The following is a 27,603-nucleotide window of genomic DNA, read 5'->3' as shown; positions in this document are numbered from 1 at the left end:
AAGATGAACGGAGGTCTTACGGGCTTGGAACGACATGAGGGTGAGTCATTTATGACATCATTTTCATTTTTGGGTGAACTAACCCTTTAAAAGCAATGCATTACAATATTGGGTTAATCCCTAAAAAAAGGTAAGTTACTTTTAATGAAAACAAATGTTACAAGTTACTTTTGTGTTGCTTTTTCTAACCTGGGCTTGCTTATTTTTTAATATCAAATAAATAAATGTTGTATTCTTTTGGCAAATATAAAGGCCCTTTCACACCAAAATTGAAATGAATATGCCTTCAGCTAGAATGCTGGAGAATAGGACACATGAGAAGAAAGTTCAAAACTCTTATTTTAGCAATAAAAACAAAACAAATTTTAAAAAAATTTGTGATGTGAAATGTGAAGTCTTTTTTGCTTATTAGTAATAGATCATCAAAGATTGGCAGCAAAGATATTAGGTAATAAAGTGAGATTAAATACATAAAGTATATTAGTGTTAACATGTTTAATCATTGCAGGTTTGTGTAATCTTGTGAGCATTTCTGTTTTTATTCATTTTGAGGAATACTGAATCTGTTTTTGTGCAAGAGAGAGGAGTAAGTGCATGCTTCCACTTAGTCTAGAACTGCAATAACACAGCATGCACAATGCCTCTGCACTTACTCCTGATTTCTCTCAACATGGGGACAGGAGAGCTGTCAGTCAATAACTGGGAAAGCAACTCAGATATTTGTTGCAAATTCACAAAAAGTAATGCATTACTTTACTCTTTACTTGAAAAAAGTAATTTAGTAACTGCATAAATCACATTACCCCTAAAACTGTCTGCGATCTTTTCAATTCAACAAAAATAAGGGCACATGAAATGTCTGTTGAATATACTTTATTTTATCGTAATTCATTTATAAAATGCAGTATTGCTCTAGTTTCAAATAATTTCCATGCATACGAATGAGTCATGACATTTTGTTCAGGGTAATTGCATTGCATTGATATCCGTCCTTACAGTGAACGAGATAAGGATGAGGTAACTCTGGGACCTATTCGCCAATCTCTCTCTGCTTGCAGATTAAAGTTTCAAACGAACTGATTTCCTGAAGCAATGGGATGTGCGGTCAAGTGGTGCAATATGAGAATAATAGTCTCATGCAAAGGTGAAAAGGCACTGGCTGAAACAGGAGGTACCGAACCTCATTTTACTCGTGCTTCTGATAGTATCAGCCCTTGCAATACTATTCTATAGTATCACATGCATTATGGATAAATGACATGCCTTTTAGTGCATCACAGTAAATCAACATCTATTAAAACAGCATTTTTCCGTGTTGTCATGTTGCTTGCGGATTCAACAAAGGCTTCCAAGTTCACGAGGATTTTCACTGCCTTAAGAAAGACGGATGGGGAATCGACTTTCAGAAAGTTTCAGTCTGAATCCCATTTTCAATAAAAAATATTATGGGGATTCTTGTTAACTGCTTGATCAGATCAGGCACTGAATCGCATCATACGAAACAGGCCCTGTTTACGAGAAACCATTTATGAGATTCCATCAGCCCTGATGCCCTTTCGATAATTTATCTAATAACACATCATGCATTTCAAAAAGTACTCAATGCTACTGGCTGGTTTCATTCTGATAAACTGATATGTGTGCTGCTCGGTTCTCTGCTGAATACATCCATCATTCAGACAGAGTCAAAGAGTCAAAGTAAAACAAACAGCATGACAGATACACAAACTAATCCATGCCTCAAAATCTTCCATGTCCTATGCATTTCCCTTCAGATCTTTCAGGAAACAACATGTCCAGATATAAAACAGCACTCAACATGCAGTAACTTAAAAATTCCAGTCAATAATTTTTTTAATCTAATTTATCTGATATACAAATATGGCTTTTTGAAGACTTGGATTATAGCTTACATGGCAAATTGAACACTTTTATGACGTTTTTTTTCCCCCTTTATGGTGGAATATAAATTAAATAGCCATTCACTTTCCCTTTTATTTTCATAGAAGAAAAGAAAATATGGTTTGACAAATATGGATGAGTAAATGAAGACAAAAATGTTCTTTTGTGGGTAAAATTGTGAATAGACAGATATTTCATTTATTTATATATTTATAGACATTTTAATAGCATCTCCTAATATGTGCCATCAACTGAAAACAAATATCTGTGCTAATGTTTCATATATTTAAATAGTTAAATGTAGGTAAATATTACTGTTTCTTAGTGTGTATTGCTAATTGGTGCACATATAGAAAAATGATTAAATCCTATTATTCCTTGAGGTAATTTAGTAAAAAAAATATTATAAGAAATATGCACCATTGCTCAGTCTGTGCAAAGTTCTTGTGTTTCATAATGATTCATGAGTATTTTTTACTTTTCAGTCTTGCTAGAAAGTCTAAATTAAATATGTACCGAAAGAAATATTTACCAATGCATATGATAATGTAGATAATTAAATTAAATTATATTTGTTTAAAAAGACATCCTTGTAGGAGAATATATAAAACATTTAACTGCATAATAATCAAGTGCAAAATGCTGCAATACAATTTAGAAGATTATAGGTAAAAAAATGCTGTCAGAAATATTCGGCTACAGTAACACATTGCCCTTTGGGAGATGAAGGAACAAGGTAAAGGGAATCTAAATGCATAGATTTCATTTTCAGGGTTACAGTTTTGTTCTGAATCTCTCATCTCCGCTGCATGTGTTCGACAGAAGCCCACATCAGTGATAGAGTGATCATATGCATGAGAATGTGATTTAGTTCAGTTTGTGCTGTTTATAGACCAGTCATAGGGCAGATAGCTCACTTTGACCTTTCCTTCTGACAGCAGAGACTGTAGATTCCTCTTCTTCTCTGACGCTCCCATATGATCAAACACCCAGTTCAGCAGCTGAAAAAGAAACATTACAAGCTGATCAAGTCAAATTTATCTTTAAAGAGGACATACAATGTTTTTTTACATTTTCAACTTTCTTCAGTGAGTAATGTTGCCTTTTGAGCGTGAAAAATGTCATGCTCTTCAAAGCAAACAAAGGTCTATAAAGCACTCCAAAGGCAGTTATTCTCTATATTAGTAAGCACTGCCTGAAATGACTCGATTGTAGTCTTGAGTCTTCTTCTGCAAATGCACACGTCGCAGTATTCCTCATTTAAATAATTCCCGCTTAAAGGGATACTTCACCCAAAAATGAAAATTCTGCCATCATTTACTTATTGATTGGAACCATACAGTTGTTTGGCACCATTGACTTCCATAGTAGAAAACAAATACTATTGAAGTCAATGGTGCCAAACAACTGTTCCAATCGTTCTTTAAAATATCTTCCTTTGTGTTCAGCAGAAAAAAGAAACTCATACTCAAGATACATGATGACAGGATTTTCATTTTTTGGTGGAGTATCCCTTTAAGGCTCAAGGCGAGGCCTGGTTGAGCTGCATTAGTATGATGAAACTTGCGCTTATGGAAAGGGGCATGACATTTACCAAACACACTTGCAGTGGTTGACCAATCACAACACACTGATCCAGCCAACCAATCAGAGCACACTGCGTTGGAAGGAGAGGCTTCATAGACAGAGGAACTAAAGTGTTACTGACAGACTGGGAACAGAGGAGCTGCAACAATGAATTAATTGTGAATTCAAGCATGAAAAAACCTATTCTAGTAGACCCCAAAAACAAAATCAAGACGTTATAAAAGGGAATATTATGTCCTCTTTAAAGACAGACCCAGAACAAGCTCCCCAACCACTAGCACTGTATTGGAAAGAGCTAAATATCTCCTTTTTAGTGAAAGTCAACATTATGCAAGTAAAAGATTAATTTCCATGTGAATTATCACTTAACATCATCTTCCATGTCCATGAATTGAGAGTGAAGATATATTTTAGTAATACCTTCTCATCAGTGCCTCCAAAGTCTTCCTTGTACCACTTAAAGATCTGGCTGAGTTTCACCTCTCGCCCCACGCTGTCAATCGCGCAACTGTCGTCATCCTCCAAGAACGCTTTTGCTGCGGTACGCAACTGACCATCAATGTCCTGGTGTGAGACATGCATGGAAATTTAAACACAATTTACTTTTTACAATGTCAGAAAGAATGTATAGCCATTTATAAAGCGTATTGTAAATGAGAGTCCTTTGGGGATTAACCTGTGGTGTGTACGTCTTAATTGGAGGGCAGCTCTTTGCACCACAGTTCAGTGCGAAATGAATGAGAGGCTCAACTTCAGGAAGCGCTACCTAAAGGATGACACACATTACTGCTGTTAATCACATTCTCTGATATCTTTTACTCCAGTGTTTCCCAGCATTTTTTGTCTCAAGTACCCCCCACAGTTTCAGAGCACCACTGTTTTGAGGTCATTTTTTATGTTTCTCTCTTATGCTCACCAAGGCTGCATTTATTTGATCAAAAATACAGTGAAAACAGCAATATTGTTAACTTAAAATAAGTTATTATCATCAATGTTAAAACAGTTGTGATACATTTTTGGGGATTATTTGCTAAATAGAAAGTTCAAAAGAACATAATTTGTTTGAAATAGAAATATTTTGCACCATTATAAATGTCTTTACTGTCACTTTTGATAGGTTTAATGCATTCTTGCTGAATAAAATTATTCATTCCTTCATAAGCATTCATTTTCGTAAATATTTTTAAATCTTACGGTCCACAAACATTTGAACTGTCTGGATATACTGGTATCATGCACATCAAATATATTTTTCTTTCTTTGACAAGTAAATGAATGTGTTTAGGCCAGTGTTTCTCAACAAGGGGGTCGGGGACTCAGCATCATCGAGGGGGGCCCCAAATAATAAATAAATTGTAAATTATATTAACAATCTTAATCAAAATGCACAAAATATATATAATTTAAAAAACTAATAAAATATAAATAATTAAAAACATTAAACTGAAATAATATTCTTAAATGTATTTATATTTATGAAATATACCATATAAGTACCAGAGGTACATATTAGCTTAGACAGAAAGTAAAAAAAGGTTGAGAATGACTGGGTTAAGCCATTAATTACAAAGAAATTACAGTTAATTCATTGTTTTTAATCTTCTTAAACTATTTTATTATTTTGACAGGCCTAATATCTGTTGTAATTTCTGTTTAATTAAGTCATAATTTCGGTTTAATAAAACAAAACAAAATATTTCCAAATACACCTAGAAACCTGGTTAAGTAAATCTCTGAAAATGATGCTGTTGTTAATAAAATTATAAGTACGTTTATTGCAATAAATTACAGGCAACATAAAATCAGAATTGGCTCTTGAATACTGTAAGCAACTTTCCAACGAGAAACACTGCAACATTAATAATATTAACAATCATATTATAAACAAACCACCCATCCTCTTCCTGGGAATACCTGCAGTCGAGGGTCGTTCTTGGAAAATGGCTTCATGATTTGTGCCACACCTTTTCGATTTCCTCGAAGCACTCCGTTTTCAATATCCTGCAGCGTGAACACCTCACCACCAATGAGGTAGCTCACATAGTTGAAGAACTGGAAAAAAAGACAACAAATGTACAAGCACTGAAATAATTCAAATTTGTCCCCTATTTTACAATCCATTTTTCTCTTTGTGTCTTACCCGATACCTTTGCCATATGTTTTTGGGGAAGCCCAGACGCAGGTTCCCGTGGATGACGAGGGCATTGTAGATGTTGATGAAGAAGGCCAGTTTCTCTTCTCGACTCAATGACAGCAGATCCACGCGCTGAAGCTGGACAGCTAGATCACAGTACCGCTCGAAGTACAGGCTCCGGGACATGGCCTCGTAATCAACTGTCTGGTCAAAAGTGGAGACCCACACGGTCACAATGACACATACCTTACTTATAAACACATAATGTGGTGGAACGCTCCTTCATTCAGACATCAAATGTCTGAGTGCCTGTAGTGTTCATGTCTGTGGCGAATCCATTGAGCATGGTCTTGCAGCTATTTGATATGCAGCCTGTGATGAGATGGTGAAACAGTGTGTTACCTTGCCATCTTCTGAGAGGTGATCAGAGTAGAGTTTCAGGATCAGATTCCTCAGTGCCTCCGAGAGCTCCCACGCTGCTTAGGGCAAGTGTCACAAAAAAGAGAATAAAAAATGACTGAAACAACCAAACATAAAAGGCCAAAGGCGATATACTTTTAAAACAAGATTTGAGTTTCCTAAAAGAGTTACTAAAGCTTATAAGGCAGCAAAAGAACAATGTTAATAGTTATAAGCAAGTAAGTTTGGGTTTCGGTCTACATGTAATGCAGCGTCAGAGCCGGTTTACTGTTGTGGTGGCACTCAGTTAAATGATTCAAAATAAGCGAGAAAGACAAGACTAATCAATAAAAGAATGCAAATAGATTTAAGACAAAGGACCAATTGAAATTCAGTATGCAAGTATTACAAAGAAGTCCTTGTTGTCTGTGAATTCTGAACAACAATCAAGTTATGTAATATAATACATTTTAGATTTCTTAAAATATTTTATAAATAGGGATACACAATTATGACATCATAATTTCATCAAAAAGAGGTTGGGATCAGTGTTTTTTTCCGTCATTATATATATATATATATATATATTTTATTTTTTTCAACATTGATGATAATAATAAGAAACGTTTTTTTAAACACCAGATGGGCATATTATAAAGAATTCTGTGACACTGAGGACTGGAGTGATGATGCTGAAAATGTTAAAATCGTTTCAAAAATAGAAAACTTATTATAAATTGTAATAATATTATTTCACAATAATCCTGTTTCTATTGTATTTTTGACCAAATAAATTCAGCCTTAATGAGCATAGGAGACTTCTTTCAAAAATGTTTTACTAATCGTATAGACTCCAAGCTTTTGAACGGTATTAAATCAGATTTACATTGCGTTTGTGCAACAGTCATGTTAACAGCACATTTTGATGCACTGCATAGACTTTAATGGAACGCTGTGAATGACACTTGTCATGATTAATTCATCGCCGCACCTGTAACCGTAATCTTGATTATTCAATTTACATAATCAAACTAAAAATAGATAGCACACTGAGAGTGTCACTGAGAGCGTCAAATAATAATAGAAAAATAATGTTATTTTATAATAATATTTATGAATAATATTTATTATTATAATATTATAATTAATTATGGAGTATGTATGTTAAAAGAAGGCGACCATTTGAGCTTATAAAACTTTTAAAAAATTATTAATATTTTTTTTAAATTAGTGATCGTTTCGCTTGATAAGACCCTTATTCATCGTCTGGAATCGTTTAACAGTTTGGAGTTTGCACTGAAACTGTCTTTTGGACCTTGAACCGTTTACCATTAAAAAATCCTGGAATGTTTTCATCAAAAACCATAATTCCTTTTCGACTGAAGAAAGAAATACGTGGACATCTTGGATGACATGGGGGTGAGTAAATTATCAGCAAAAGTTTTATTAAAAGTGAGCTACTCCTTTAAGATCACCTAGGAAGCCAGTCACTCTGTTTACTACATACCTGCAATGCTGAATGTTTACTCATCATTGACAGGGCAGCAAGGTTTCATAACTAACCCGTTTGTGGCTTGATGACAATTAATGTTAAACCCAAATAAATTCCTTCAGTGTTTTGAACTCCTTCAGTGTTTGAATGCAAGGATTTTTGCTAGTTTCCTTGGAGAAACAGCTGATGATATGGTTTCCAGTCACACATTTAGCTACACATCTAGTTTTTTAATAACCAGAATCTAAAAATAATTTAATGATATATTTAATACTTCTTGACTTGAGCTACATGAATCCAAGCTTTGGAAAAATAATATTTTTGGAAATCAGAATGGCATGTTCTATACAATTGTTTATATAGAAGGAAATGACATAAAAGTTCTAGTTTAACATTATTTGCTCTTCAGAAATTCCTCTTTAAAAGAAAAAAAAAACTGTAAGCTGTATGCAAAGTGACTCACATTTGTTTTTTGACCCACTGAAAATGTGAACAAGTTAACGTTTTACTCATGAAGCCACATTCCGATCCCCATATCTCTGGCATTGAACCATATAGAGCCATACAAATAGAAGATCCAAAAAAGGAAACATTTGTTAAGAAACAAAATCTAAAAGGATATTAAGATATCTTTAATTCTACTTGAGATACAGGTATGACAACTTTGGGCGGGATGCTTGCGGCTTGTTTCATTTTTGAACTGTCTGTCACCATCGTCATAATGCAAGTTGCAACAGGGATACAGATTTTACTAACAGGCCTACCTATCTATGTGTAAAAATAAAAATATGATGCTGCCATCTTACTAAAGTAATTTTTGTAACATTTCACACTACACACGTTTGGCACCGCAATGCAGGGTTAAAAGTGGGGCTAAAAACGATGATAACCCGGGGTTAAGCTCAGTGTGAAAAGCTCTTTTCAGTTCTAACCTCCATCAGCCTCAGTGCTATCTTCCACAGGCACAGGTGGAGCGTCCAGCGGCACAGGTTCCTCTCTTACCGACAGTACAAGACGTTTCAGCCTCTCAGGATTCTAAAAACATACACAAAACAGCATATTTTTGAGAGGTTCAGTCTCATTTCCTAGAAGCAAATATCAAGCCAGAGGTTAGTCAATAGCGAAACACTAGTGATGAGTTGATCATGAACGAACGTTCGTTTTGAACGAATCTTAAATATGACTCGGGAACAACGAATTGTCTCAGAGAGTGAGTTGTTCATCTTGTGTTGATGGTGCATGCGTAATATACCATAGGTTCTGTACAGCACACAGAAATTACTAGTTCACCTCCTAAGACTTCAGGTTCGTTCTTTTGTCACGTGACGTGACAGTCGTATCAGAAACAGAAATTAATACATAATTCCCAAGTTTCCTTGCAAACAAACGCGTAGTTAGGTTTTTTTTTTACTCTCAGTTAAGTGATGAGTTCTCAAATGTCTTACAATTAATACATTAATTTTTGTCATTATGTTTAATTTCCATAACTTATGATGAGGCTCGAGAGGTGAACTCATCATCGTTTCCGGTACAGATTGCATAGCTTCAGCCAATGGGGAAGTGACATGACATGACAAAAGAAAGTGATTTGCCTTGGCTCCATTACAGTTGGCTATTAACATGTAACATTCTAATTATATTGAAATTAATGAAATGACTTGAAAAAAGATTTGTTAATTTTCTTTGAGAGACTCAAAGATCAGTGTCAATGAAATGATCTGGACTTCCCATCACTAGAAATCCCACATCAGTTAGTTTCTTATCTCACCAGGTTCTGGAGGTCCTCGTTGTTTCCAACATAAAGGTTATTGAAGAATATCTGAGGTACGGAGCAGTGACCTGTGAGCTCATTCACTCGTGCCCTTATTTCTCCATGCTTGTTCAAATCCACCTCACACACAGGCACACCAAGTGTTCGCAGAGTAGCTTTGGCCTGTGTGCAGTGTGGACAGCCTGGCACTGAGTACACTGTTACCCGTCCCTTCATGATGGGCCTATCCTCCACCACAGCACCTGAAAGCTCAGAGTAAAAGCAATGAATCACACAATTTGAAAATGGTCACATATGAATTCCCTGAGCATTTCTAAAAAGATCTGGTGTCTTTCGAACTTACCTGGATAGTTGTTAATGACCTTAATCATTAGAGGAGAAAATCCTGCATTAAGAACAAATAATTATATAAAATTAACTTGCCTAAATTTAACTGAAAAAAATGTTGCATGAAGTTGTCAATGCGCATAATTGCTAGAAAACGGTTTTCAGATATTATACAGATATTTCTATAATACAGATATTTCAGTATTATAGTAGGACTATAAATATGCTTTTGTCATTTTTATTAGTTTTTAAAAAACACTTCTACTTAGTTTTAATTTGTTTTTATTTCAGTAATATTAGTACTTAAACCTTTTATTTCACCAGCGTTCAGGTTTAGGCTACTATATTGAGGCATGTTGGTCGTTGCAAAAATAGCAAGTCCAAAATATGAGTGGGGGAACATCTCATATTCAGACCTCACGTTGACAAATAATTTCTGAAGCCTCTGTGTTTACTGCTTGTTTGTTGAAAAAAAAAAAAATATATAGACATTTACTTCCAGAATATTGTATACCCTATTTGAAAAAAAGTGGCAAATTTTCTTTTTCCAAAAAATAAAATAAAATAAAAAATGACAATAACCATGCTTTCTGCCTAAATACCTTAATGTTCCCCTTGTAAAATCATAATAAATTTATTTATTTTTATTTAATTCCACGTAACGTTACTTTTAATCTGCTCTAACTTGACAACAATGGTGGCTAACACCAACTATCAATAGCAACAATACTAGTCAGTGGCTGTGCATTTTGAAGGAAACTGTAACTTAAATGTTTAGGAAAGCCAAGAAATACTAAGCATGTATTACGCTATAATAACAGAGGAAGCGAATTCTGCACAATCCCAGAAACTGATGACGAGTCCGACAATAATATTGCTGAAGCTAAAAATACAAACCTGAGTATCCACACTGCGTAACGTTTTTTTTTCTGGACGTAGCAGCTACCTTTTCTACCACCGTCAAGACTTTGACTTTGTACACCGATGATGACAGGTACCCGGGTTTGCTGAGTAGGCTAATTTCGACTCGCTGTAGTAAACGATTGAACATCGTTATGCAATGTCACTGCGCACTTTCATGTTTTTACTCAGAGCAAATATATTCACCTACAGCCGCATGACTCTTGAATAACTGGGAGAGAATGAGATAGCAGGACAGCAGAGGGAGCATCACCTTCCTTACAGTCAAGTCTGCACACAACAAACACAAGCCACATCAACGAGTCTAACTAATAATAATAATAATAATAATAATAATAATGATGATAATAATAATGATAATAATAATGATATATTATATACAAAATAATCGATTATATACTTCAATACATTTTCTTCTTTATTTTTTAATGTATATTTAGAAGCATTGGCTCAATATAATTTGTAATAGCTTATTCAAAGAAAAAAAATATTTTTAAAAGTAGCTAATTGAATTTAAATGTTTGACTTCATGGATAGAGTCTTTTATTTTGAAATATTTTAGTTTGAAAGTCTCGTGTTGATTCGTATTTCATGCTACTATTGTTGTCGTCATCGTCATCATCATCAACATCGCCCCACCGGACTGAATGAGGAAGTGAAAGAGACGGTCGTCAAAGACAACGCTGAACGGAGAGTCGGTTGATGCGGTAAGATTAAAATTAAACCAATTATATGTGGTTTTATATATTTTACAAATGGTCTTTTGGCATGTTATCGATCACATCCTATTAATAAACGTGTTCTTCTAACGACCTAACGATAAAGGATGCGAGAGATCACACTAAATTATACTGTATGTAACTTATGTATAGTAACGTTACATCTATTCGTCCTTTTCTTTGAATGTTATTTTGAGTTTGAGTGTTTATGACCTGTTTTTTATTTTTTATTTTAGCCCAGTACCAATGGGTTTTGTTGTCGGTCTCCGGTTTTGGTTGTACAGTAACGTTACAGTAGCAACCACGTTACGAGTCACGTTATTTATGAGCTTTGACAGCTGTCATTTACTAAAGATGAGAGAGCTGATAATGTGCTGTAAATGAGCAGTAGAATGAACATGTTATTGTTTAACGATAGTTTAATCTCTCCTCTTTCAGGAAAACGGCTTTCATTCTTTCTAATTTTTTTTTTTAGGATATAAGACGACGAACGCGAATCTTCATAATGGGTTCTTGTGTCTTTCTGTTCACATACCAAGGTCCTTTTGCTCAGCGATGGATCTTGTGACCATATGTCTACAGGCATCCTGCCTAACATCTTTATGAGATTTACTAAGCAACTGTATTACACTCATACACACACAATACACAAGCATGGCACCAGTCCCACCTGGCATCCGCTTCCTTGCCTCCTTCAATAGAGACCAGTGGTGAGTTTATCAATTTGGGATTGATGATCAGCAAACCCAGTTTTCCCTCAGAGAAATAATGTCCGTCATTATAATACCACAGTTCCAGTCTTTGCATGTTTGTTTATTACACATGAAACCTAAGTAGTGATAGTCTTTGTGACATATCAAGTAAAACGGCTTCTCGAACATGAAAAACGTTGATTTTGTTTATTGGAAATTCTTTGGATGGTTGTGCTTTGCAATTAGTTGATTATGTGAGTGACAGTTGTCTCGCACTCACAACATTAGAGAAGTGAGGGAATGTTATTGTTATTTTAATTAAAGATTACAATGGCACAATGATGTGAATGATGTGTGCGGATAACTCATTTCTAATAAAGAAGAATAGTCAAATTTAACTTCATATTGACTTTAAATATTTTGACAAATTTGACTGATTTCATCTGTCAGTAAATTAGTTTAAGTTCAACATGTTTTAGCCATTCTGCACAATTCCACCATTTTTTCCACAAAAATGTGAGAAGAATTTTTAATTTTCTCTGGACCTAGCTGACATTAGCTGATATGTGCTGGAGAATACAATAGAGCAGAATAGAACTCTTTTGTCTGATGTATTTAATTAAATACAAGCTTCAATACTGCATTCTGTAATTATTGCCAAACTAAGACGTCACAGTCTTTCTGTTGATCTTGGTAGCTGTATGGTATGTACATATATACACGCCTCTCTGTATTTGATCAGCCTGATCTGTGTTCCATTGCATATCTGCGTCATCTACTCCATTTTAGGATTGATTGTAAAAAATCCGGTTTAGTGACTTATTTAAAAGGGACACACAGGATAGACTAGGTGTGTTTATATTCCTGTGTACTGATAAAAAAAAAAATTTAAAGGACATTTCTGAAACTCCCTGCATGAGTCATCACATATGATTATATTTTATATAAATAGTGCTATTTTTTTTTTTTTTTTCATTTTTCCCATGGTGGATATTAGTACATTTTAAGGTAAGAAAAAAATAAATAGCTGATTTAGGTAGATTGGTGTATTAAAGGGATAGTTTACCCTCAAGTTGTTCCAAACCTGTATGAGTTTCTTTCTTATGCTGAACAAAATAGAAGATGTATATACTGTATATATATATATATATATATATATATATATATATATATATATATATATATATCCGTATTGCTGTGTTTTCTATACACAGGTACAAGGCCTTCACGTTTGCTCTCACTTTCCTGCTCTACACAAGTTTCCATCTATCCAGGAAGCCCATCAGCATTGTCAAGGTAGCACGACCCCTGTCACATTGAACAAACTTGGATTCAAACTCTCTTATATTTAACTTATAATTTAAATAAACTGTAGTGTAAAGAAAGAAAAGAACTGAAATAAGAACCAGAATTCAGTTGTTGTTGTTGTTTTTTTATCTCTGCAAAGACAACATTATATTGTTTAGAGGTGGCATGATCAAAAGCTATCGGCAGTCTTACTGGAACTCAAAGGGCCTTTTTGGGTTGTTTTCTGTCACACATTAACTCGCGTATCTGAGTATAATCCAGAAGTGTGTGGCACTCAGCCATCTAACCATATTGAACTTTCTGTAGTCAGCCTTAATATGCAGACATGTCCTGTGTCAACTGTATGCACTGTCAGAGATGAGTTCATGTTGTGTTGTGTATGTCTCTATAGAGTGAGCTGCATAAGAACTGCTCTCATATCATGGAGGTTCCTACAGAGAGTGGCGGGCAGCCTAGACTTCACACAGAACTAGACTGCAGCTGGAAACCATTTGGTAACGTTATTTTAGATTAGATTCAAGCAATATCTGTTTCTATCACTTTCAGTCAGTGCATTAAATGTTTGGCATCTCTGTGTTTCAATCCCCATAGACAGAAACAACTATAAGCAGTTGCTCGGAGCAATGGATTATTCTTTCCTGTGTGCTTATGCCATAGGCATGTATCTCAGGTAAGAAAGTGTACAAAAACACTCTAATATTTATGTATTTGCTTTAAAATGACTTAAAAGTGTGTTTGTTTTCCCTCCAGACCCATAAGACTTTTGTTTATCTTCAGATACAAATAATACATGCTTAACATGCAATTTCTTTATGAACATTTTGACCCATTAAAGTTTTGGTGGAAAGTTTTAATATTAACATGGATCCTAAAGCTCTGGGCTGTTCATAACCCTTCTTTTCCCAGTGATATTCCTCTGAGCTTTTCTCTTTTATAATGTCTCTCAGCCATCTGTCTTTATACAGTCTTTATTCAAATCTCCCTCTGGCTCACTCTCTCTCTCTCCTAACCTATCATGAGTGGACACTACAAGTGTGTCGTGGCGCGGCACTCAATCTACTTTCAACAGCGTATCTTAAATTGCTTACTGCACTTTTAAGGAAGAATTATATTCGATGTAATATAATGAAATAGTAATAAACAGCAATAATTATCAATGTATATTTTAATACATAAAAATGCATTATTAAATCAAAATTTTGAATGGATTTACTGAAGCAGTTTGAACTGACTCACCAGAATGAATTTACCAACTTGAACACTGTTTTTGCTTCTCAAATTTAAATCTGAACAAGACCTAACTCTCTGAATTATTCTGATGTCATTGGTCTTATCTTGAGCAGTTGAACTCTTCTGACAACAGTGAAATGTTTGTTGTTTGCTGCCAACATTCTGTCTGCAGTGACATTTAATACAATCTTTTCAGTGGAATCATTGGAGAGCGTCTGCCCATCCGTCTGTACCTGACTGTGGGCATGTTGACCAGTGGTCTTTTCACCTGTCTGTTTGGACTGGGATACGTCTATGACATCCACAGCCTTAGCTTCTATATATTTGTTCAGGTTGGTGTCATACATGAAGTCTCCCATGCTCACCAAGACTGCATGTATTTGATCAAAAATACAAAAAACAGCATTATTGTGAAATATTATTATAATGTAAAATAACAATTTTATATTTGAATATATTTTAAAATATAAATTATTCCTGTGATGCAAAGCTGAAATTTCTGCATCATTACTCCAGTCACTTTTGATCAAATTATCTATAAAAGAATTACCTTGCTGAATAAAGATGTTTGTTTCTTTGGAGAAAAAAAATCAGACTTTGAATGGTTGTTTATGTAAACAGCAATTATTATTTATGTACCATTTTGTTCAATTTTCATTCAGCATTCTGTCCTCTTTTTTTTTTTTCCTGTAGGTGGCCAATGGATTGGTTCAGACCACTGGTTGGCCAAGTGTCGTGACTTGCATTGGCAACTGGTTTGGCAAGGGCAGGTATGAGGCTTTACTTTTTCCACTAACATTATAATCTCGATAAATCTGTCTAAACATGAGCATGCTGTGTTTTCGTTTATCTCAGACACTCAAGATGAGGAAATGCTTATCCGCTTTGCTGCTCTTTAGACATTCCAAAATTGTAACAGATCTCTTATTACCACATAATGAAATGTTATATAATGTGTTTTGATTTGTTGTTTTATCAGGAGAGGCCTCATCATGGGTATCTGGAACTCACACACTTCGGTGGGCAACATTCTGGGTTCTTTGATTGCTGGATATTATGTCTCCTCTAACTGGGGATTGTCCTTCATCGTCCCTGGAGTTATCATCGCTGTCATGGGGGTCGTCTGCTTCTTCTTTCTAATAGAGCGTAAGCGAATATAACCTCTGGCTTATTTATGTGTGTTTTGGTGCAAATTTGTCACAAAGCACTATTGGAGATGGTCGATGTCTTTCTGATGTTAACACTTCTGTATCTTCAGACCCTAATGATCTGAAGACCGCCAGTACCCAGAGCTCAGCTCCAAGCAATCAGGTTAGTCCAATTATTTGGTTTCATTTCCTGTCCCATTGCTGTGAAGTTTGTGGTCAGATATATATATATATATATATATATATATACAGTAAATATATATATATATATATACCTTCATTTATCAAGGATGCATTAAATTGTCTATTCAATTTTACCCCAAACTTTTAAACAGTTTAATTGAAGGCTTTGTTTACACAAATCCAATGTGGGCCTAAATCAAAATTGTATAAAATAATATTCAGAGAAAATTTTCAGAGAAGAGTTATACTCTTTCTTTTCCACTGGCAAAATAGTATTTTTAATTGTTTTAATGTCACAAAATAAAATTTGCTTACTGTTTCCTTCAAATTCCTTCAAATACAATGGTATATTTCATAATATTGGAAAGAGCAAGAAAGGTGTTGTCATTAGGAAACTGTCTGCCAGCACTCAACACCAACAGCACCTGCGTTTAGATCCATTAATGAGAGTGGCATATTTTATCTGAATGTGTATATCAAAATGAAAACAGAGTTTTTAGCTCATACATGGCTCACATATTTACGCCTAGTTCATTTTTTTTTTTTACAATTCCTGATATGTGTGTGGAAAATCGAGGAAGCAAAGAAATGTGTAAGCAGTTTTCCATGCACATATTGGGAATTAAAAATAAAATAAAGTACAGACACTCTAGACTGTGCATACGCACTCTTTACTGGAGTGAGTGTTTTATACATTAGGCCCCTGGTGAGACTCATTTCAGAAATTCAGTGGATGTGGTTTGTGTTGGCTACTCTTAAAAATCAGATTTTTGCTACTGACCAAAACAAAAGAAGCCTAGCAGAGAGTCAAACAGACAATGCCTTGTCATCAACAATGAGGACAATGTTATCTTCACAGAAGTTAATGTATTTTCCCAGCAGTCTGAGGCAAGGTTGGTTAGATAACATGACTCATTCATGCTCGAAAACAGTCGCTATGACAACGGCCCTGTGATGCACACACCTGCGACTCTCAGTAGAGCGTGAGGGGCTCATCGAGCACAGAGAGTTCACATTTCTGAAACGCTTCAACAGTTTGATTGAGATTCAAGAGGAATGGCTAATCAGAAGTAACAGAGACATTAGGGATGGAGGAAGGGGTCACATCAAGAGGAAATGTAGACTGACGTCTCATTTTGACTGTGGAGGAGGAATTATTTAAATTCAAGAGCAACTTCAAACACTTCGCAGCTCGCTGCTGCATAATTCTGGATTCTGTGTCATTGTTTACCCTAATTACTCTTGGTTTGTTTCTAAAGGATTCTTAAATATTCATAGTGATTAATTAATTACAATTTAGGATGTATTACACTAGAGTATTTTGTCTTGCCCTCTAGAGTGAAAACAAAAACAATAGAAAACACTTCCAGAGGGAATTGGGTCAATAATACTAACAGCAGATGCACTGATTGGAAATATATGCAACTATTTAGCCTTTTTTTTGTATTTGTGTAAGGAAAGTACACACTTTTTTCATTCTGTAACGTCATCTGTAATCACTTTGGGATTTAAATTTTCTTCAGCCTGTGACAAATATATTTAAAAGTTGAAATATTCATTTTCTTCTATATATTAGGAGCTTGTCTATCAACATGCCCAATAAAATGTCTGAATATCTTTAGACTTATTACTATATATTTTGAATTACATGTATATTTTCAGACCTATAACTGCATGTATTCAGATTTACGTCTATATATTCATGATTTAAATTTACATATTCAAAGTTGTATCTGTATATTTATATTTGAATTATTTTCACACACATTCACTTTTATATATATTCTTGCATACTCTAACAGAATTCTAAGTTTATAGTTAAGCAAAAATCACACAAGTAACCGAGTATCACACGATTCGAGTGCTGTTTTATAGCAAGAATATAAATTCGAGTGAAGACCGAATAGCAAGAGTGAAGAAGTTAATATTGTGTTATATTTTCAGGCACAATATGGTCTATTTTTGCTCCATTTCGCCAACAAAAATATTACCTATAAAGCCAGCGCAGAACTATTGTGCATCTCGAAACAACACACAACGTTGTTTTGCTTACTTATGAATCCGCGTCCATTAATAAAGAGAGCCATTTACTTAATTTCATGAATGAATCAGCCGTTTGAACGAATCAAATGAATGAATAACTTGCTCATAAAGAGTTAACCTCCACCTACTGGCAGTTTTAGTTTCTTATTTAGAGTATTATTTCATAAATTTCATATATATATATTTTTTAATATATTATATTTATAATATTAATATTTTTATATATTATATATATTAATAAACACTCCAAAAAAAAAATGTGTGCGTTTAAAAATGTAATCGCTTTTTTTTTTTTTTGTGGATGGCAAAATTACGTGTCACTACCCATGTGTCTTGTGTTGTTATTATATTAATACAAAATATTTAATATCTTAAATATATTCAGAATACGTCTAATCTAAGTGTTCCCTTTGTTGTCTTTAGGGATTGTTCTCTTTGTAAATGTGACACTGATCCCATATTATTATTTTTTTTATCAGAAGCTTCATAAAAGCTGGAATGGTGTTAATGGACACAAAGACCTTTACTTGCAGTGCAAGCCAGGAGCTAAAGCACAGGTTAGTCCACATCATTGCCTCGGTGTATCTGTGTCACTCCTTTAGAAGTATCTCTTTTTCACTGTCCGATCCTCCTGTTTGTTAGAGCTGGGACACCGAGCTTCTGCTGGGGCAGGAGAGCATTGGCGTGTGTGTTCCCGTGCAGCAGGTGGTGGTGGTGAAGAGTGAGGCAGAGCCGTCACCCATCAGCTTCATGGGAGCTTTACGCATTCCTGTGAGTGTTACCCATCCGTCTGTCCATCATCAGTCAGCGTGTGTCACAGCGTCACTGACGTTTCTCCCACTGTGTGTTTGCAGGGAGTGGTGGAGTTCTCTCTTTGTCTGCTGTTTGCCAAGTTGGTCAGTTATACGTTCCTCTTCTGGCTGCCCCTCTACATCACTAAAGCAGGTAACTCTCACTGATGACATCAGCATTTTTCAGTCATTTAATTATTCTGTTCTGTTATATTTATTTCTGTGGTTCTCTTGATATAAAGGTTTCTGTGTTTTTAAGTGTGTTTTGTGTATATATTTGCACATTTTGGGATGTTGGTTAATATACTGATGCTGTATTGACGTATTTTTGTAAGCCAACCCAATAGGACTTTTCCCTTGGCATTTGGATTATTGCACAACTTTTGTGGATTTTGATGCCTAAATACAATAGGCAGATGTAAAAAGCTAAACATAGGCAATAAACAAATTACATTAAAGTTTCCAACCACTCTTTCTGTCTTTATTTAAAAACACATTTTCCCTGAAAGTTCGAGTTGGAATGGTCAGCAACAGAGCGATTATATACACATCGAGGCTGTGAAAGTGGACTAGTCAATAGATGAGTTTAGCTGTTTGGTGTGATGATGTTCAATGTTCCTTAAAACCTCTGTGGTACCATTTAGCCACCAAAATACATCATCCCTGCAGCACTCGATATGAATCAATGATTACAATGTACTTCCTGTTTTTCAGCTCACCTAGATGCCAAGAAAGCTGGAGACCTTTCAACTCTATTTGATGTGGGTGGCATTGTTGGTATGTAGAGTTTTTGTCTTTTTTGTTTTAGTATTTGGAGTGGGCATTAGTAGCTGATTCACACACATCTGTGAGCATTTATCTGTTGCTTTCTTTAAAAAAAAGTGTTACTGTATGTCTAACAACACCCATAACAGACCAAACAATGTCTTCCTCATCTTGACTTGTTTGGGACACATCCCGCTTTGTTCTGCCCACTGCTGACCTTGCAAATAAAGCAGTGCATAGGAATGCAAACACACATTCTGTATCTATGTGTTTGTGTGTGTAGGAGGGATCTTGGCTGGAGTGATCTCTGATAAGATGGGAAAGAGGGCCACCACTTGTGCGGTGATGCTTCTGCTGGCCGCGCCCACAGTATGTAATTCTGTTGATCAAATACAGGGGAGCTTGTGAATTGAAAGGGTCTTTGTTGCATCTCATTTCTCTCACCATTGACAGTGGTTTGCATGTGTGTGTGTGTCTGTGTTTTTTTTTTTAATAGCTCTACGGCTTCTCTATGATTAGTCAGTTTGGCTTGGGTCCCACTATTGGTAAGACATCAAATCCTTTAAAGTTACATAAGAGAGTTTGACCCCTGTTGCTTTGATTCAAATTAGAGAATTAATGAGATTAACATATGATAGCTGATACCAGCTATGTGTTGTTATGTTATATATAGAAACACTGACACTACCATTCAAATTTTCTAATGTTTTTGAAAGAAGTCTCTTGTGCTCTCCAAGGCTGATAAATCTGATTCAAAAGTACAATAAAAACTGTAATATTATGATATAATATTACTATTTATATTATACTATTTCTTCTGATACTAATTTGTATCTCCTCCTAAGAGCTTTAAATCTACAGCCACTAACATTCCCAAATTCTCATACTTTCACACATTACTCTCATATAGAATTTAAGATGTCTAAAAGCTTAACAACTTGGACAGTATGCTCAAACATGTTAGCAATGTGTTTAAAAATAATTGGATCATACTAGCAATGCTTTAAAACATGCTAGCAACATGATAAGACATGCTATGATCATGCTAGAAATGTGTTAAAACATGTTAGCATCATGATAGATGTAAAAATGTAAAAATATGCTAGCAGCATGCTAATTCATTCCAGCAACGTAATACAAAAATGCTAACAGTGAACTAAAACTTGATTAAGACAAAGGTGCGCCAAGGATACACGTACTGTCTTCTGCATCCGATGGCAACTATTTGCAACTTTTGCTCGGGCTCCATCGTGCCCCTGACACGCACCTGTTCTGTACCGTGTGCATGGGGCTGCCCCATGCCGAGTCGGCCCTCAAGGATGGCGGGTCTTGCGAGCACTGCTTGGATATGTCCCTACGAGCTCTTAAGGCCTTTCAGGACGAAGCTCGTACAGCAGCGTGGTTCGGGCCCACTGCCGCCACCGAGGCACTGGTGGGCCCCCCCAACCGTGGAGTTGAGATAAAGCCTCTGGTGAGCTTCCCCGATGCCACCTTGCACCCCACTCGCGAGGTTGCGGACTTTGTATCTATCGGGGTGAGTGAGGAAGAGGACTCCATGTCTCTGTCAGCCTCCGAGACTGACTGGGGCAGTCCCCCGGTCCTGGCAGCTTCGGAGCAAGACACCCCATCGGATCTTTAGGACAAGCTTTTTCGCATCCTCTCCAAGGCCGTTGAGGAGCTGGACCTCTCTTGGAAGGCCCCGGATGAACCGTCCAAGAGCAAGGTAGACACGTGGTTCCTTCAGTCGAGCCGCCACCAGGCCGCTTCGAAGAGAGGAACCCCGTCTTTTCCTGACGTACATGAGCATGTCGTGAAGTCGTGGGTGGCCCTGCAATTAGCGCGTACCCTCACTTCCAACCTAGGCCATGTTTACCCCGCGGACGAGGCGGGGGACCACGGCTACCTCTGAATCCCCCCTGTTGAGGAGACCGTAGCTGCACACCTCTGCCCATCAGCTCCTGCGCTGGGCTTGGACCGCAGCCTGCCGTCCAGAGCTTGCAGATTCACGGCCCACCAGGCGAACAAGGCCTATGGAGCGGCAGGGGAGGCTGTGTCTGAGCTGCACGCCATGGCCATACTTCAGGTGATGCAGGCAAAACTGTGAAGTCTCTGGATGGTGCCGCCTCTGTTGACACTGACACCATCCGGGATCTTCGTTCAGCCACAGACCTTGCGCTCTTGGCTATGAAGCGCAGGCGGTAAGGCCATTTAATTGGATTCATGGTGGTCCTCCATAGGCACCTTTGGCTCACCCTTTCCAACATGCAGGTGGCTGATGGTCGAAAGTTCACCTCTATGCTTTTCCTCCTGTGAAAATTCTTCCATTGTGTTCTTCCCAAAATTCAAATCAGGGAGGAGAGGTCAGCGTTAACGCTGGCAGCCCCAAACTGGCCGAACCAACCATGGTTTGCAGACATAGTGGAGTTACTGGTGGGGCGTAACGTGGGAGATTCCGCTAAGGACCTGCGGTCCCAGGCGAGCGGATCAATCTGGCATCCCAGCCCCGGGCTGTGGAACCTCCACGTGTGGCCGTTGCTGGGTCGCTGAGCAGGCTGGATGTGCTGCACTCGCGAGCCTTGCGTACCATCGTGGAGTCACTGGCCCCGTCCACCAGGTGTCTGTACACCCTGAAGTGGGGAGTTTTTTCAAAGTGGTGTCAGGATGTTAGCATTGACCCAGGGTGTTGTTCTGTGTCGGATATTCTGTGCTTCCTTCAGTACAGGATGGACGAGGGAATCCTTCCGTCCACTCTGAAGGTGTGTGCCTGCTATCGCTGCGTTTCTTCCCCCTGTTGACCGGCAGTCTGTCGGCAGACACACATTGGTGATCGTTGGTTCCTCAAGGGAGCCAGCATATTATGCCCAGCACGGCTGCCTTCGGTGCCGCCGTGGGATTTGGCTTTGGTCTTGGAGGCTTTGTCAAGTCCGCCTTTCGACTTATGATTTCTGCTTATGATTGCCTGGGGCAGGAATGCCCCCTTCGTGGGCCTGGACCATGGGCATGTATATTCAGGATTTATGTCTTGTGGCTGGCTAGTCTTCTCAGAACACGTTTGCCATATTTTATAAGTTGGATATACCCTTGGTGGTGTCTCGAGTGCTTTCGGTGAGTTAATTTGTGTCATTGCATGGCATTTAGTGGGCTTATGCAATAACATTTACTCTGCGCTTGGTTCATGATTTGTTCAATATGCTATTGTGTGCGTTTTTACTGTTGTCACTGCGATGCGTTGGCCTTTCTCTGACTGTTGTTGCCCTGTGTGCTTGACAGTGCAAACTTCCCCCGGTTTTAATGCTCGGGATATGCAGAGTTCGTCAGTGTGTTGCGAGCATGCAATTGGTTTCTTTTGACCTATCAGAGACTAGTGGTTCGCTATTGGCCAACCGTCAGCCTATCAGATGCTTGCTCCCTGGGCGGAGGCAGTCTTGGTATTGGGTTCTGTTGCCAGTGGTACGTTATGCTGCCACGGCAGGATTTTATACAGTTCCCATTTATGGCATTCGTAATGTTGAACGTCTTAGCCTTGATAGTTCCTTGTGCCTCCAGGTTATGTACAAACCCTCTTGCCATAATTTCCTCATATATCTTTTTTAAAATGGAAAAAAAAGCTTTCTTTTGTAAAGTGACCCTTTTCTGGTGTCATTTTATCAGTATGTTATTTGATATGGCAGGTATGCTGCTGGTCTGTGGTGGTTTAGTCAACGGCCCGTACTCTCTCATCACAACAGCTGTCTCTGCTGACTTGGTGAGTGTGTGTGTGTGTGTAGGAAATGCACTTGCATAATCTTTTGCTTATTCATGTGCCACGTGCTGTTTCTCTCTGATGGATTATTTGATTTAACTCTATAGGGCACACACAAGAGCCTGAAGGGCAATGCCAGGGCTCTCTCTACAGTTACAGCTATTATAGACGGCACTGGATCTGTCGGTAAGTTCACTCAGTTCATATTCATGTTTTATTCTGACGCTGTCTTATGTAGAGCAGAGAGAGGTCACTCATGTACATTTTGTCTTCTGCAGGTGCTGCTTTGGGTCCTTTGCTGGCAGGGCTGTTGTCATCACAAGGCTGGGATAAAGTCTTTTACATGCTCATGACCGCAGACTTTTTTGCACTTTTGGTGAGTCTAAAAAAAGCTCACTTAATTTGCCAGATAGTTAGTACAAATTTGGCTGTTCTTGGTACAACTTTTGGTACCGTAGCAAACACGTTTGTAACAATTTTTTTTTATTTAACTATTTTAATATTAAATATATTCAATAAAATTAGTTTTTAATGCTATGAATGATCCTAAAGAAATAATACATATTAGTATGTAGCCTTCAAAAATTGTTTAGTTAAATAAACATTACATTTAAAAAATCTAATGAAAAGTTAGTGATAACATGAAAATCAGCTAATTTAATGAAATGATTTGTGAGCATGCAGAGCTCACGCTGAACAAGCTGGCGTATTGAGAAGATTCGCACTCACTTAAACGCCTCTGATTGGCCATTGCATTCACTTGCACAACAAACATGTCTGTAATTGGCTACAATGCTCAACACTGCAAAAACACATAGTAAATAAAACCTTTGATGCTCTTCACAAAGTGCTTACACAAATACAGACAGGAGCGTTTGAAAGCTGCATCTATTAGCTGGTACCTGATTGGCCCAGTACTTACTGTCTAACTATACTAGCGGTACTGTATCAACCGAAGCATCTGCTATCGAAACATCTGCACTTTTGACAACCCTAATTGTGTTTGAATGTTCTTCAGCTTTTGCTGAGACTTGTGATGAAGGAGCTTCGCTCTCATAGGAGTCGGCCAGGAGCCGCTGTCGAGTGAGTGCTGTTTTGAGCTTGTACTTTATTACAGTTGCAAGTCAATGACTATAACAGTCAAAGGACTTCCTATCTTTGATATAACTGTTTTTGTACCCCTTTTTAGAATGAAGGAACATTGAGTACTTTGCACTTTCTGAGCGAGAGAAACAGTGAAGGATATAAATGTTCATCTCTTACCACCAGTTGTTATTTGACCATTTCCTACCCTGGACCAAAACTTGACTGAAACCTCAGTTCATGGACTATACAAAGAGACATTTTATACCCTTTTTCAGATTAAAAAAACAAACATCGATTTAGGGTGACAGCAAAGCAACTTTGAGGAAATATTTTCTTACTGAATATTTTCCCTCAAGATCATAATGGACATGCAGTCTGGACCTTGCAGCTCTAATTGCTTTTGTGCCCGAGCAAATGAACATGACTCAATGTGAGATCAAGCCTAAATATCCCTCCAGTTAAATAATGCACAATTGCACAACCAAAAGTAGCCTCTCTTTGTTGCTAACAAGGGGATTTCTTAAATAGATGCAGTAAAATTTCTACTTCTAGACCCTGCCGGGCACACAGTGCCTTCATTGAACACGCAAGACAAATGTCCCTGTCAACAGTTCATGAATCCATTCTTGCATGATTTGAACAGAGCTATTTATGTAAGAATGGTATATGAAAATATTTAATATTTACACCGAAATTTGATCTGCTCGTGTTTAATAAACTAGGCCATTAGTATAGCTGGTTATCAGTTTATGTATGTGTATGTATGCTAAATCTATACTATATTATTATTCTCATCTGCCTTTCTATGAACCAAAGCCAATCTTGTCAGTCATTGAGAAATGTTTTTTATATATTATTTGAACTGTTCTACGAATGATATGACATGGAGGTGGAAAAAATATGGGATGGGGGGGATGCTTTTGTGTTCCCTAGTAAAAGTTTTGGATGCCCAGAGAAGCCGTCCTTCAAGAAACTTTGCGTTACCTCGCATCGCGAAGAACTAAAAAGTTTTGCTACCGAACACAATGTTTCTCGGGGAATGCAAAACATTTGCGAAAAGAACGCGAAAGCATATCAACATATAATTTTTTCTTCCCATCTCAAAATATTTTTCATCGCCATGAACCTTATGTGGTTCTGTTGTCTTACTGTGGTGACGTCAAAGGTTCTTATACTGTGTTTGTAAAGGAGATCCACTAGGTGATTCAGCCATATGACAAGTTATTATTGTTATTTTTTTCTATATTTATTTATTTTTTTGCTATGAGAGCAGGGATGTCCAATCCTGCTTCTGTCCTGCAGAGTTTAGCTCTAACTTGCCAGAACACACCTGACTGGAAGTTTCTAGTAACCCAGGTAAGAACTTAATTCGTTCAAGTGTGTTTAATTGGGGATGGAGTTGAACTCTGCAGGACAGTGGCCCTCCAGGACCGAGTTTGGACACCCCTGTATCAGAGACATTCACTGCTGGCCTGTGACTTAATGAATAATCACTATGTTTCGAGTTATTATTATTATGAAAAAAAAATATTAATTTGTTTTTATCTGACCACTGTGGTTACTATACATTCATATACAAACATAATTCAAGCTGTTCTATATGAATAATACAATATATATATATCGACATTCTTATTTGTTTTTTTAATCTGTAGGATAAAGTGTTAGATATTTATAAGCACTTCTGTTGTCAGGTTCAACATGTTCACATCAACGTTCACGTCTGTATGATATAAATCAGTGTGAGCGACCCAAAAGAGTCTCCTTGACTGTAATTGTATGTGCGCATTTAGGACCCGCACCTGCCTCTGCAGCTATAATTATTTAAAGTGTCTATTTGAAAACTGTGGTATTGTGTCGTTCTGCAGAGCTAGAGGCACATGTAGATGTTTGCTGTAAAGCTGGACCTCTTACGTAATCATGCGTTTAGCACGTGTGCATTTGACCTTATAGGACAACATACTCTAGGTGATTGAATGTATCTATATAATTTATGGGTAGTACCTTGTTGTAATGAGAGAGAACACATTGTGCCTTTTTTTTCTATTTGCTTTTTTTTTTTTTTTGTATGGGGATTTGTCTTTTGGAGTGTTCATTTTTAAGTTATTGTCAGCTAATTTTCAGAATCCTGTGGAACAAATTTGGGAATTATCTGTATTATGTTGCTGTGTGTACACATAGGATATTTTGAATAAAGCAGACACAAGGCATGAAATCTTTCTTTTTTTGTGACGGTGCAAACAACTACACACACTATGGACAAAAATGATTGGGGCACACCACTTCATTCTTGAATTCAGGTGTTTTAAGCAGACCCATTGCCACGGGTGTATAAATATAGCCATAAATAGGGCACTATTTGAGGGAACAGCCATTTGTAGTGGTGTCTGAGTGCACTCATTCAATCCCACAATGCACTGCAATAACGAGAGTTCAACCGATGTACGCTCAACGATTAGAGAATACCCATAATGCATTGTGAGAGTCATGCCGAATGAATTCTTACGTCCGCAGCAGAATCATCCATACATCCATTCATTTTACAAACCGCTGGTCCAATGTGGGTACAGCGTAATTTCAAACTGGTAGACTGTAAATTCCTTTTTGATTGATTATTAAGTTCTTTAAGATTTATATAGTTTCCATGATTGGTTCACTACTGGAGCTGCCAGTTTGCTAAGTTTCAAATGATTATTTAAGCCGCTAGCAAAAACTGAGACATGACCTCAACCCCATCCAACATATTTGGGTTTAACTGGAATGGAAATTGTGAACCAGGCCTTCTCTACCAACATTGTGCCTGACCTCACAAATGCTCAGGATGAATGGGCAAAAATTCCAACAGAAACCCAAAATATTGTTGAAAACCCTTTTCAGAAGAGTGGAAGCTACTTTTTACTAAATAAATTAATAAATGACCAGTCGAGCTGTAGGTAATAAGATATTATTCAGGCACACAGACGCTTGTTTAATCTTAAGTCAGTGTGAGTCATCGAGTGCTTTGAGTGTCCATGTGCAGGTGATGTCATCAGTGCACACATACACAGACAGGTGGCAGTCAGTCAATGACAACAAAACAGATACAAATACAGAGTCTATGTTTGTAAGGATAAGTATTCCATGGTGGGTGAATCCATACATGAATATAATTGAGCATAATGAGTGTGTTTCAGAGCTCGGGTCATTACAGTTTAACGGATGATTCATTTGATTTGCCACAGGGAATCACACGCTTCCCCTGAATGACTCCAGCGCTGAACCCCGTCTGTTCATTTTGCCACCTCATCGCCCACGACTCACTCACCTTCATGAATTCTTTATTCTGCCATCATGTGTACCAGAAGTTTTCAAATTACGTTAAGC

At 37.2% G+C, this 27,603-nt stretch overlaps 2 protein-coding genes across 4 annotated transcripts; one reads left to right on the top strand and one right to left on the bottom strand.

Annotated features, from left to right (window-relative positions):
• Positions 1-1,836: 1,836 nt before the first annotated feature.
• Positions 1,837-10,822, bottom strand: LOC120487040 (uncharacterized). 2 transcript variants are annotated; one of them, XM_039683210.2, is made up of 11 exons: positions 10,724-10,822; positions 10,510-10,642; positions 9,629-9,670; positions 9,283-9,527; positions 8,447-8,549; positions 6,026-6,099; positions 5,630-5,827; positions 5,404-5,541; positions 4,166-4,255; positions 3,910-4,053; positions 1,837-2,903 (listed from the first exon to the last, which is right to left on the bottom strand). In XM_039683210.2, the coding sequence occupies exons 1-11, from the start codon at positions 10,781-10,783 to the stop codon at positions 2,775-2,777; spliced, it is 1,356 nt and encodes a 451-aa protein (XP_039539144.2). In that variant the 5' UTR covers positions 10,784-10,822; the 3' UTR covers positions 1,837-2,774. The 2 variants fall into 2 exon arrangements, with proteins under 2 accessions (XP_039539144.2, XP_039539143.2); XM_039683209.2 differs by lacking the exon at positions 10,724-10,822 and having other exon boundaries at positions 10,559-10,642.
• Positions 10,823-11,096: 274 nt separating this feature from the next.
• Positions 11,097-26,455, top strand: slc37a1 (solute carrier family 37 member 1). Of its 2 annotated transcripts, none has more exons than XM_039683207.2 (20): positions 11,097-11,240; positions 11,792-11,962; positions 13,159-13,240; positions 13,644-13,746; positions 13,844-13,922; positions 14,679-14,814; positions 15,176-15,252; positions 15,462-15,628; positions 15,741-15,793; positions 18,336-18,413; positions 18,499-18,627; positions 18,711-18,801; positions 19,362-19,424; positions 19,696-19,781; positions 19,909-19,957; positions 23,084-23,157; positions 23,262-23,340; positions 23,433-23,530; positions 24,173-24,237; positions 24,344-26,455. In XM_039683207.2, exons 2-20 carry the CDS (start codon positions 11,907-11,909, stop codon positions 24,357-24,359), a joined length of 1,581 nt encoding a protein of 526 aa, XP_039539141.2. In that variant the 5' UTR covers positions 11,097-11,240; positions 11,792-11,906; the 3' UTR covers positions 24,360-26,455. The 2 variants fall into 2 exon arrangements, with proteins under 2 accessions (XP_039539141.2, XP_039539142.2); XM_039683208.2 differs by having other exon boundaries at positions 11,120-11,240; positions 11,728-11,962.
• The last annotated feature ends 1,148 nt before the right edge of the window (positions 26,456-27,603 follow it).

The sequence above is a fragment of the Pimephales promelas genome, chromosome 7 (assembly GCF_988280905.1).
Source record: "Pimephales promelas chromosome 7, fPimPro1.hap1.1, whole genome shotgun sequence".
Lineage (NCBI taxonomy): Eukaryota > Metazoa > Chordata > Actinopteri > Cypriniformes > Leuciscidae > Pimephales > Pimephales promelas.
The sequence above is the reverse complement of the archived record's forward strand: the minus strand, read 5'-3'. Positions and strand labels throughout refer to the sequence as shown.

What these genes read in the sequence shown, in the direction of transcription:
- LOC120487040 (XM_039683210.2), bottom strand. Translation starts at nt 10,783, where the DNA reads ATGCTCCCTCTGCTGTCCTGCTATCTCATTCTCTCCCAGTTATTCAAG. An exon ending in TATTCAAGAGTCATGCGGCT is followed by an intron (nt 10,643 to 10,723) that starts GTAGGTGAATAT and finishes CGTTTACTACAG; the next exon opens with CGAGTCGAAATTAGCCTACT. An exon ending in TTAAGACGTACACACCACAG is followed by an intron (nt 4,054 to 4,165) that starts GTTAATCCCCAA and finishes GTCTCACACCAG; the next exon opens with GACATTGATGGTCAGTTGCG.
- slc37a1 (XM_039683207.2), top strand. Translation starts at nt 11,907, where the DNA reads ATGGCACCAGTCCCACCTGGCATCCGCTTCCTTGCCTCCTTCAATAGA. An exon ending in GCCATAGGCATGTATCTCAG is followed by an intron (nt 13,923 to 14,678) that starts GTAAGAAAGTGT and finishes CAATCTTTTCAG; the next exon opens with TGGAATCATTGGAGAGCGTC. An exon ending in TGATGTGGGTGGCATTGTTG is followed by an intron (nt 19,425 to 19,695) that starts GTATGTAGAGTT and finishes TTGTGTGTGTAG; the next exon opens with GAGGGATCTTGGCTGGAGTG.